Source organism: Callithrix jacchus, chromosome 6, assembly GCF_049354715.1.
Source record: "Callithrix jacchus isolate 240 chromosome 6, calJac240_pri, whole genome shotgun sequence".
NCBI lineage: Eukaryota > Metazoa > Chordata > Mammalia > Primates > Cebidae > Callithrix > Callithrix jacchus.
Genome location: NC_133507.1, coordinates 131610664 through 131623691, shown reverse-complemented (window position 1 = coordinate 131623691; position 13028 = coordinate 131610664). Strand labels below are relative to the sequence as shown.

Below are 13028 nucleotides of genomic sequence, written 5' to 3'. Positions count from 1 at the left end.
TCTCTCTTTCTTTTTCTTTCTTTCCTCCTGATGGAGTCTCACTCTGTTGTCCAGGCTGGAGTGCAATGGTGCAATCTCGGCTGACTGCAACCTCTGCCTCCCAGGTTCAACCGCTTCTCCTGCCTCAGCCTCCCAAGGAGCTGGGATTACAGGCACCCATCACCACATCCGGCTAACTTTTTTTTGTATTTTTAGTAGAGATGGGGTTTCACCACATTGGCCAAGCTAGTCTCGAACTCCTGATCTCAAGTATCCACCTTCCCCAGACGCCCAAAGTGCTGGGATTACAGGCGTGAGCCACCATGCCTAACTTTCAGTGCGTCTTTGCTTTCAACATGCCTTCCTCACTAACCTTAATCATTTCTAGCATTTGATTTAAAGCGAGAGACATGCACCTCTTCCTTTCACTTGAACACTGAGAAGCCATTGTAGGGTTATTAATCAGCCTAATTTCAATATTACTGTGTCTCAGGGAATAGGGAGGCCCTACAAGAGGGAGAGAGAGAAGAAGCAGCTGGTCCATGAAGCCATGAGACCACATGCATTTAATGATTAGGTTCAACATCAATATGGGTGTGGTTCATGGTGTCCCAAAACAATGACAATAATATCATCAAGGATCACTAATCACAGATCACCATAAAACATGATAATCATGAAAAAGCCTGAAATATTGTGAGAACTTCCAAAATGGGACACAAAGTGAGCGCATGCTATTAGAAAAACTGCACCATGAGACTTGCTCGATGCAGGGTTGCCATAAACCTATAGTCTATAAGTAATGCAATATCTACAAAGCACAGTAAAGTGAAGTACAATAAAATGAAGTATGCCTGTATATACAAAGACATACACACATAATACATATTTTAACGTATGTTTTCAAATATACATATTTAAATGCATAAGACAGTGAGGAGTCAGGAGATGAAGGGTATGGTGTAGAGAGAAGGATATTCACTGAGGCGAGGACAATGTGAAGATACACCACATGCCTCCTTGAGGTGTTTGCTACATCTTGGTTAGGCATAAGCAGCCAAGAAGCTAGGCAGAGTCTTCGGCAATCTCATAGGGGCTAGGAGGTAAAAATTAGAATTTGAAATTACCAAAGAAGGGAGAAACTGAATAGTTTGGATCCTGTAGAGAAACGAGGTCCAAAGAAGTCAGACTGATACTGGGTGCCAGTTTCCCTTCTAGGCTTTGGCTGATTGAGTAACTAAGAAGCCAAGCAGAAACGAGCTGATAAACAGAGTAGAGACTTTGGCAATTTCATTGTGATGGGGAGACAAAAACTGTAGTTCCTTACTCATCAAGAATGAGAGGCCCTGTGACATACCCCAGACTCTCACTGGGAGTTTTGGATGTCTTCACATTAAAAGGTGTGTGTAGCGGGTGTGGAAGCACAGGCTAGAAATAGTCAAAGTCCAGTTAGTGTAGTCCCTGACTGGACTGAGATGAACTGCTTCTTTGTTGTCTGCCAAAGGACAGGGTGAATCCTCTGTAGAAAGGATTCACATCATCTAGAGCCTCAGTGCTATTTTTAAATTAATAAACTTTATGCTTTAGAGCAGTTTTAGCTTCTCGTCACAATTGAGCAGGAAGTACAGAGTTCCCACATATACACTGTCTGCATACATGACAACCTCTCCTACTATTAACATCTTGCATTACAGTGGTACATTTATTTCAATCAATGAACTTATATCAACACATCATTATCATCTGAAGACCACAGTTTACATTAGGGTCCATGCTTTGCTTTGTACATTCTATGAATTTTAACAAAATAATGACATGTGCCTATCACTACATCTCTATAATTTTTTATACACCATGTTTAGTCAATATAATAACTAGGTATTTTAGAAGCAGGACCAAGAAGAGTAATGAAAATAGATTCATATACTGAAGTTATCAGCTAATGGACTTTTGATCAAGATATCTGCACTCCCATGTTTGTTGTGGCACTATTCACAATAGCTAATATTTGGAAGCAACCTAAGTGTCCACCGACAGATGAACAAAGAAAATGCAGTACATATACACAATGGAGTACTATTCAGCCGTTAAAAAATGAGATCCTGTCATTTGCAACAACATGGATAGAACTGGAGATCATTATGTTAAGTGAAATAAGCAGGACACAGAAAGACAAACATCACATGTTTTCACTTATTTGTGGGATCTAAAAATCAAACAATTGAACTCACAGACATAAATAGTAGAAGGATGGTTACCAGAGGCCGGGAAGGGTAGTAAGGGGTTGGGAGAGAGGTGGGGAAAGACTTAATGAGTACAGAAAAATAGAATGAGTAAGACTTACTATTTGATAGCATAACAGAGTGACTATAGTCAATAATAACTGGACATTTAAAAATAACTAAAAGAATGTAATTGGATTGTCTGTGACATAAAGGATAAATGCTTGAGGAGATGGGTACCCCATTCTTCATGATGTGATTTTTTCACAATGCATGCCTGTATCAAAACACCTCATGTACCCCACAAATATATACACCTACTATGTACCCACAAAAATTAAAAATAAAAGAATGTTTTAAAAAAATCTGTGATCAACTATGAATGCATCACAATGGAAATTTTAAAATATTTTAGCTAAATGATAATGAACATATATAAAACCTTATATTATGCAGCTAAAAGTGTTTCTAGATGATCTCTGTAGCTTTAAATTCATATGTTAGCAAAGTGGTTGCAATCATCTAAGTGTCCATGTCAAGAAGTTAAGAAAAAAAAATTAAACTCAAAGAAAGTAAAACAAAATTTTAACATTCTAAAAATGACAAAATGAAAATCTGGTTCTGGTTCTTTTAAAAGGCAAATAAAATAGACAAACTCTTAGAAAGACATTATTAAAAAAAGAAGAGAAGAAAATCTGCCAATATCAAAAACAATAAATGTAAATCATTGTAGATCCTACAGAATTTAAAATGATCTTTAAAGAATATTATAAACAGTCTTTTTGCTGATAAATTTGAAGATTCGGATTAAATGAAAAAATCTTAGCAAAAAATATTAACTTACCTGAATTGCTCTCAGAAGAAATACAAAATTTAAATGGTCTTACCTGTATTTCACAAACTGAATCTGTAATTAAAAACTCTCCCATAAAGAAAGTTTTAGTTTTAAAAGGCATGACCAGTGATTTCTTCCAGATATTGAAAGAAGAAATAGCGCTGTTCTTACACAAACACTTCCAGAGTGTTTATTTGTGGGACACTACACAGAAAACTAAAAGGCATTATTAAAAGACATTTAAAAAGGTTCTAATAAAAGGAGAAACAGACACTAGTGGAGTGATAGACAATTTTAAACACTGGAAGATTCAATGTCATTTAGAGATGATTCATTTACATTTATCTATATATTACACTTAAGGTTGCTTTGGAAGGTTTTTTTTTTTTTAAATGAAAATGGACAGGGTGATTCTAAATGGATGTGAATCTAGCCACGAATAGATGAGGTCATTGTGAAGGAGAAGGACAACAAAATTGGAGAACTTACAATTATATGAGCAAAAGGAACCAGACACAGATAGAATATGATACTGATTACATGCATTTCAAAGACAAGATTAATCTATGGTGGTGGAAGGTAGAATGATGGTTACTGTCAGGGGAGAGTAGTGACAGGTAGAGGACCTGTGTAGGATTTCTTAGGTGTTGATAATGTTTTCTCGACCTGGCAGTGGTTATGCAGGTGTATTTACTTTATTAAAATGTATTGAGCCATATACATAGGTTTTGTATGCTTTTTAGTGGGTACATTAGAGTTCACTAAAAAGTTTCTTTAAAAAAACAACAACAATGGCTACCTCAGAGATTCTTGAATCAATCAATTCTGGGGACCACTTCCATAGTGAAGGTGAACCACCGTCTATCTGAAGACCATTATGTACCAGCTAGTGCTCATCTGACCTTCCCAGGAAGTCAGATTAAAATCAGGGCAAATGGTGGCCCCAGTGATGGTCCTGGGGATACTGTGCCACTTGTACAACCGAGGTTGCATTTCCTTATCTTTCTCCTTCTTTCTTCATGCTCAGCTCAAGTCTTGAACTCAAATCCATGTCCAGAGTTTCCTTGGGAAAACTTCCCGCTTGTGCCCTCTGGCTAACCCTTGGGCATATGACATTCGCCATCTTAGAGTGCCCTTGCCCTATGATTTTGCTCTCAGAATTGACAGTAAGCTGTATAAAACTGATGGTGATGCCTACTCTGTGTCACTCAGGTTATCTTGACTACCAACCTGGCCTCATGATTTTCCCTGATTTATGTTGACCCACAAGCCAGCCATAACAAAAAATCTTGGTCTTAGTTAAGCTTAAGATGAGTACAATCCAGCAGAATACCAATCCTAGAGAGTGTTGAGATATTTAGCTAAAACGTAAGCCTCTGCTTTCTCTTGGAGGTTAGATTGAATTGATGATTTGGTATAACCTCTTGTCTGCCCTCCTCAGATCTTCCCCAGTGCCAAAAGAAACTGATCGCAGGGCTCTTTCTGAGACTCCTACTTACATGAAGCCATGACATGTTTCTGTGGTAATTCTCCTCCACACCGGCATTACTCATTCCCTCGGGCTCAATGCTGGGCTCGCTTGCACTCCAAGGACTCCCTTCTTCAAAAGAAAAATACCAAGAAAAGTTTCAGTGTTTGGTCTCCCTGGAGAGTATGTTGGTATGGTATACCATGCTTCTGAATCCTAGGGCAGACTGCCGTGGCCCAGTGGGTTACAGAGCATAGCGTTGACTTTGTTGGATGAATATTAATAGGAGCTGTCCCCTTCACCACCAGCTGAACTGGCAATTTCAAAGACATTTATGATCTCTGTTATGGTGGCTTCCATTTTGAGAGATGGGAGCAGAAAAAAGAACAGAGTCAAGTCCTTGAATTGCTGAGATGAGCCAGTTATTGATTGAGTGTGCCCAAATCCGTTCCAGACTGACCAGACCTTGCAGGTGTATTTAAGGAGAGACACCAACTAACCTGCCTCACAGTGAATGCTGCCGCTGTTCTGTGACTGCAGCTAAGGCTAGTGCTCTAGTGCTACCAGAGCTATTTCAAAGACAGACAGGTGTATCTGAAAAACTAAGGGAATTTAGAAGCAATTATGTCCAACTGTGGACAGCCTTTGTGTCCAAACTCTTCTCTGTGGGAAAGTATAGGAGATATCTCTCAATAATTCCCTACCTGGTAGACTACACAACAAAGCTTTCCCCTCAAATATGAAGCTTTTATGGATCTTTTTAAGGACAAAACAATGTCTTCAGCTTGGCTCTTTTCACTCAACTGGTCAGAATAAATCAATCAATTTAAATAATTAACTGCAATGATTTTCCCCCAAATTAACTGATGATAATGCTCTAGCTTCAGACAAAAAAAAATGTCTCCTTAAGAAATAAGCTGAATCTTAAGTAATGCATAAATTAGCTATTTTCAAAGGCGAGGGTGGGTGGATACAGAAGCACTTTCTATTTTAAACCTTCTTTGATGAAATATACTCAGCTTTTATTTCAGCAGCCTTGATCGATAATTTATCCACACTTATTGCTGACTTTTGAAACTACTTACCTAGTAAGGAGAACTTTCTATTTTGCCTCGCACACAGAGACTGGATGGCAAAGTCAAAGCTTCAACTTTTACCTAATATTTAATGCTAGGCAGCTGGTGAGTTCTATTTTCATGCCTACTTAATCTTTTGCTTGTCTATTAACATACTAAATTAGGACCCATATTTTGAATGGCATATTTTGGTCTTTGGAATCTCTTTTGATCCTACAATAACAATCTATAACTCTCACACTTTGACTGTATATTGAGTTCATTCTAAGGTGTATGGTCATCTCCTAATTTATCTTTAGAGCATCCCTGCATTGTAGGCAAGAATTATTCTCACTATGTAATCACAGAAAACAAATCCCTGAAAAGCTAAATGACTTGCTGAAGACCATTCATTGTCAGGTCTAGACAAACTTCCTTTCTGATATTTTGGTTGTTCACATACTTTAAAATATAGAGAATCATTAGGTAGCTCTCCCTAAGGGAATTATTACATTTGACATTGATGGTTCTGATCAAAAGAATGAATACACAAACACCTGAATTTCAAAAACTATTCTTGTCATTAAAGTGCTTTCTTTCACAATGTATACTCCACATCCTTGCTACTCAAAGTGTGGTCCTTGAGTCAGCAGTATTGGCTCCACCAGGAAGTTTGTTAAACATGTAGAATCTCAGATCCCCACCCCAGATCTGCTGAATCACAATCTGCATTTTAACAAGCCTCTCTGGTGACCTGTATGCACATCAAGGCTTGAGCTGCCTTGCTCTAGCAAGGGCAGCATGGTTTTCAGGCTGAATAGGTTGTCTACCCTATGGCTCTACCCTCCATCTACTTAAGTGGAAGGAAATGGACTTCAGTTGTTTTGGGACTTGGGCCCTGTCTTCCTACCCCCCACGTCCCTGCACACCCCACTCCTCTATGTTACCTAGGTCAGTGACAGTGTCCCTGCTCTGGGACAGCTGCAGCTCCTCAGCCTCAGACTCTGAGTCCTGCCGTGATAGCTTGCTGCTCTTTAAGCTGCCGACCCGGCGAATGCTGGACAAGGAACCCCCCTTCTTCACCTGGAAACTGCGGGTTCCTTTAATCTGGAGCAGGCGAGAACCTCCTATCCTGATCTTCCTGCTGGGAACTGTATTAAAAGAATAAAATAGGGCTTTTTCCCCCTTAGGATTCCCCAGCCAGTGTTATATCCATCTCTCCCCAACTTGTCCCTGATCAACCTCCTCTGCTGGCCTGGATGAGTCCTCTGGACAAGGAGCTTCTCGCAAGCCCCCAGTCCTGCAGGAACCACCAGGAAGGGCTGGTGAAGCTTCTTTCTTGGACACAAAGCTCATTGGAACTGGGATCAACCTGTTCTCTTTCTGGCCAGGTTTCACAAGCATGAGTGTACCCTTGGGGTAGCATCAACTAGAACTATGAGTACACTTGTATCACAGGATTCCTTGGTTCAAGAGAACCACAAACCATTTGTTTTTGCTTTCCTTTAGAAATGGGACTTACAGACTCTGTACGCAGTCATATAAATCCCTTCATTTTGGAATACCTCATTCAGAAATAAGAACCACAGGTGCTTCTCTCTCCAATAGTCAGCAGTAGCTTCCACTCTGCTCCTCAGAAAAGGCACTAAACAGTCTGTTTTCACTGAGGGGCTTTGGGTGAGCATGAGTGTGAAATGGTCCATTTTCAATGCACCTATGATTTCATACTATCCTCCTCACAGTCAAAAGGCTGGGTGAGATGTGATTCCAAATGGTGCAACTCCCTGAGCCAACCTTACAGTCTATGCATACCAAGAAGAATATGCCTTATTCATCTTTAGTGTTCTGGAAGAAACAGTAATCAGTAAGGAAAATAAAAGGGCAAAAGAAATGCATTTAAACTTGAAGCCTATCTTTCCTTAAATCAACAGCATCCCTATTTCCCATAGTCATATACACACCTCCTTCCTTTCCTTTTGAATATTTGGTGTTGTCACACATTGATTTCATAAGGGTAGGATAAAGTAAGTTTTCAGGGCTTAAAGTCCAACATCAGGAAGGGGCCAACTTTATAAGGGTACCTCCTTAAGACGTGAACAAGATTTCTTATTAATTATTTAAGGCACAGTTATTAATATTTTAAAAGTCCGAATCAGAAAGTTTCCATGTTAATTTCAGGTTTCTCATTCATGGGAGAGTTAATATGTGACTGTGATAGAACTTGTATAACTAAAATGTTAGCCAAATGTAGACTTTTAATGCCATTTAAAGGAGGTCAGAAGTATTCCTGCTGAACAATGTGAATGTTCTAATTTACTGTTGTCATGAAGAAAGACTAAAATTATCACCACACAGCTGGTAAAGGCCTCATGGAGCTTCTTGAACACATCTGAGTAGAATTTCACATCTGGATGGAATTGCTTGCAGCACAGTTAGATAAATCCCACAAAGACTATGAACCATAATGCTGTATTTTAATTATAGCACAAAACTCACACACTCTATTTTCCAATATTATTTTTATGTTTAATTGAGACTTTATCATCTATCTGAAATACATTTGAAACAGAATATAATTAAAATTTTAATGACTGTGACTACAATTTCATGTCTAAGTAGATTCGGAAGTAGAGAAAATATGAAACAGATAGTTCTTAGATTTTTCAGAGTCACACGATTATATTCTTTGCCTAATTTTATGACACTTTTTGGCCTACAGATACAGCAAAATAAACCCAAATTAATGTAATCAGAAGAAATTTAATTTTGAGAGCTTGTTCTACCAGAAAGGATAGCTGGAGATATCCTATAGCACTGAAAAATCACAGTTCAGAATTACTGCATTGGGTATTTACAAGGGGCACAGCAGTTAGAATTTATATTTGGTATTGTACATGAAAAACATCAGTTAAGATTGTGCAGCATTGAATTTTAGCCTTTATCTCCATGACAACAAGAACTAGTATGAAAGTGAAACAAATCCATCAAAATTGGAGAAAACATCTTTGGCCTTTTCTTTCACCTCACATTATATCAATTAGCAAGTCCTGCTAGCTGTACATTTCAAAATATCATAAAATTTTGACAGCTCCATCCCCTCTTCTCTGGACTAATGTAACTACCTCACTGCTTCTTCACCTTTCCCTCCACTCCCATAGATTGAGTCATCTTTTAAATGCATAAATCATAAATGCACACCTTATATCACATTTCTGGTGAAACCTACCAACAACTCTGATGCCCTTAAAACAGAATTAAATTTCTAACCACATCTACCAGACCTTGTTTGCCCTTTGCATAACTTTCTGACCCATCTCCTACTATTCTAATGAATTATTTCACTTGAATTTTTCATGGTAGAATCTCAATTGTCCTCAGGTTGTTCATTTCAAGAACTGGTATCTTTGGGTTTTATAAAACCAAATGGTATAGAATTTTAATAACTGTAATTAGCAGGGTCTCTATTGTCTTCATTTTCCCCATTGACTTTATTAGCTGACAGCTTGCCAAATGGAATAAGAAATATTTAGGAATCTTTGGGAAGATTTTTGCCAACTGATTAAGGACATCTTGTGGATATATTCTCATTTTACTTATAGCTCCAGTTTTCCATTCTTCGTTTATTAAACAACTTTCATATGTTAACATGACAATTCTATGAGTAGAAAAAATACTCAGCATTTGAGTGTTTAAACATTAAAGCTAATTTACATAAATAATAATCATCAAAGTGTTCTTAAAATTCATCACATATTTTATGTTATAAATTGGTATAGAATTTATTCTGCTGAAGTTTTATAATGTCAATATTAGGAATTTTTATCCACTACTTTACATACAGTTAGCATAATACCTTTGAGGAAAGAAAAGACCGCCTTCTAAATTAAAAATTAAAATCTCTTTGGATTATATTTAAAAGTTTCTCATCATTTGCAGTATAATTGTCTGAAGTAAATAATATTTGAAAAAAATATTGATTTCATACTTCTTTATACTCAAAAATTGCTTGACTTGGCTTATCCTTCCTGCAACATGGCCTCTGTTGGCCATAAATTAAATAGAATATGATATATGATTATCTGTATTTTAAAAATGTTGTGACAACATTTTGATCTTAAACTATTCAAACTTTTCCCAATGTACACCCATTGCCTTTTAAATATTTTGTGTTTTCTCTATATAGGGGTATTCCTTCTAAGAATCATTCATTCATTGTTGTCCAACATTTATTGAGTCATTGTTCATAGGATGCTGGAAAATGCTTCAACACATAAAATCATCTGACTTTTCTAACAAATGTGCAGATGTTCTTTTAATTGAAATTCATTGGAAAAATATTGAAGGGCAATGGAATTTTTAAAATGGCAAAATCAAACGGTGAAGTTGGCAGTTTAAAGGAGGCTCCAGAGGGCAACTTAAAACTTTGCAATCTTTAGTTCATAGGATTTTCTGTGTGAGTTCTAATCTAGATGCTCATGATGTATGTAAGAAAACTCAACAACAATAGCTATTTATTGTGTACCTATAATTCACCAGGAATTAAGGTTATACTTAACTTGCATTGTGTTATTAAAAGTTTTCAACATCACAATGCAGTAGATGCAAACCCAGTTTTACAGAAAAGAGAATTGTGGCTAACAAAGTAAGTAATTTGGACAAGGCCACATAGTGACTACCATATTTCACCCATTTAAGATGCACAGCTTGTCCACATTTTAACATAGTTGGAAATTGGTATTCGTCATACAAGAGATGACATCTTATGATCACTCATGGCACGTAGCAGTTGTGACACATTTGTTATTGCTTGTCTGTGTGAAGCACCAGCAAAAAAGATATACAGAATGAGTGACAGGATCTTTTAACCATAAGGAGCCAAGTGATAGTGAGAGGTAGGTGGATGGGTGAGGTGGTAGTCAGATGTGTTTAGCAACATTCCTGAAGAGAGACTAACGGTGGGCTAACTTCATATGGGTGCAAACTGGCTTAAGTAATTAGTACAAAAAGCTTGACTCTTATGAATCCACTTAAGAAATGATGCATCACTAACATTGTGATGACACAGAGGACATTATCACGTATAGAAACATGGACATTAGATAACTGCGAATTTAAAAGTAAGACATTTGAACTCTGAATTGAAGAAGGTTTACAAAAACTTTAACCAGTTTATTTTATTTACGTATATTTTGGATTGCACAAGAATGATAGATAATAATAATAATAAACTACATCTAATTAAGTCTGAAAGTCCTTTTTCAATAAGAATAAAAGACAAGTGATTGGGCGTGGTGGCTCACACCTGTAATTCCAGCACTTGGGAGGTGTAGGTGGGTGAATCACCTGAGGTCAGGAGTTCAAAACCAGCCTGGCCAATAAGGTGAAACATCGTCTCTACTAAAAAATATAAAAATTAAGAAAATGTGGCACATACACACCATGGAGTACCATGCAGCCATAAGAAATGATGAGTTCATGTCCTTTGCAGGGACATGGATGAAGCTGGAAATCATCCTTCTCAGAAAACTAAAACAAGAACAAAAAATCAAACACTGCATGCTCTCACTTGTAAGTGGGAGTTGAACAATGAGAGCACATGGACATAGGGAGGGGAACCTCACACATTGGGGTTTGTAGGGGGGTTGGGGCTAGGGGAGGGATAGCATTAGGAGAAATACTTAATGTAAATGACAGGTTGATGGGTGCAGCAAACCCCCATGGCATGTGTATACCTATGTAACAAACCTGCACAGGTATCCCAGAACTTAAAGTATGATTAAAGAAAAAAGACTTAGGAACAGAAACATGCATGACCACCATATTAGGCCAAGGTGTGTATGTGCATGTAAGTGGTGAATTTAAGTTAATTATAATGGAAATTATATGTACAGATGGAAAATACTGAACTATTTTAAAAATACCACCGTCTAGAAAACATTCTTAGCCAGGCCAAAAGAAATTCTGTAAACGCTATAACACTTTTATCTTTCTTAAATAACATGGTTCCATAAATAACTTTTCTAGGTCATTCTTATCTGTTGAAAATATTGAAAAATTTCAAATCTATTGAAAAACAGGCAACCTGTAGGCTGACTATATTACTTGAAGACTCATAAGGTAGTCTCCCATTTAAAAACTTAAATATAAAGCCTTCATATCTGGTTAATATCTGGTCTATTCCATGGTTATGGAACTTGTTTAATGTGCATTTAGCAATGCAGAAAGACTAGCCGTTCTTTCTTCATAGTTTTACAAAAATGACTAAATAAACCTAGTGCTTTATTAATTGATGAGACTGGCCCCACAAGTATTTAACAGAGGTATAGTTCCTAAAATGAGATTCTATTTGCCAAATTAGTTTCAAATTAAGTAATGGTCCCTAAGAATTTGCTATGAATGGATGGCATTGATGTTAAGATAATTGAGAATTATAATATTGTTTTTTCTCATTTTATTGTGTTTTACATTTTAATGAAAGCATATTAAGAAAATTTTTTTAAAATACAAAAATTAACCAGGTGTGGTGGCAGGCACCTGTAATCCCAGCACTTTTGGAAGCTGAGGTGGGTGGATCATGAGGTGATCAGGAGATCGAGACCATCCTGGCTAACATAGTTAAGCGATGTCTCTACTAAAAATACGAAAAATTATCTGGGCATGGTGGCACGTGCCTGTAGTCCCAGTTACTTGTGAGGCTGAAGCAGGAGAACTGCTTGAACCTGGGAGGCAGAGGTTACAGTGAGTCGAGATCGTGCCACTGCACTCCAGCCTGGGCAACAGAGCGAGATTCCATCTCAAAAAAAAAAAAAACCGTTCAATTGGGAGTATTTTTCTTTTCTTATTGGTAAGTAAAATAATGGTTCATCTTACAGCTTTAATAGAATATGGAGTTTCTGAGCTGGAATTGGAAGCCAAGCCTCTCTGACTACAGAGTCCTACCTCTAACAAGTATGATTTTCCATCATAAAGCCTACACAGTCAGTACTGCAGGGAGTCAACAATTTAGGTACACAATTTTATAGTTTAGACCCCGGTGCAAATATCTTATGAGAAACCCTGAAACATGAACGAATCTTTGTGTTTCCATACCTTTCTTCTCCTCTACTCCTGCATCTGATTTGAGAGTGTGGCTGCTGCTGTGGAGAGAATCTTTTGAGTCTTCATTTTCATCCAGGACCCCAGCAAAGCTGATCTTCCTCTCATATCTGTGTCGGTCCAACTCGGGGTCCAAACGAAGTCTGCAGCTTTCCAAGTCCTAAAATGCCAGTGAGGAGCACATAAGTGCTGGCATCTCCCCAGCACTGCATTGGTCTTGCGGCATACCTTCCTCCATTTTGAATTATAAACAACTGCATTTAAACAGCCAGATTCCTTTATCTAATGTTAATTTTAGATTGTGACCATGAAAAGCTATTCTTGGCTTAAAAAATAAATAAAGTCTTTCCTAATTCATAGTCTTTATCCCCCTT

The 13028-nt window shown here is 37.5% G+C and overlaps 1 protein-coding gene across 44 annotated transcripts in view; it reads right to left on the bottom strand.

Moving 5' to 3' along the window:
- The window catches only part of UNC80 (unc-80 subunit of NALCN channel complex), a 232044-nt gene that overhangs the window by 109550 nt on the left and 109466 nt on the right, over positions 1–13028 (bottom strand). For 22 of the 44 annotated variants that reach the window (XR_013519086.1, XM_035305573.3, XM_035305581.3 and 19 more), the window contains 3 exons: positions 12649–12814; positions 6507–6710; positions 4536–4636 (listed from right to left, as the gene is read on the bottom strand). Coding sequence is in view for 43 of the 44 variants with exons in the window: in XM_035305573.3 (XP_035161464.2) it covers positions 4536–4636; positions 6507–6710; positions 12649–12814 (471 nt within the window). In the remaining variant the exon portion in view is untranslated. The remainder of the gene's footprint in view (positions 1–4535; positions 4637–6506; positions 6711–12648; positions 12815–13028) is intronic. The other 22 variants (XM_035305583.3, XM_078328412.1, XM_078328401.1 and 19 more) reach the window with 1 other exon arrangement.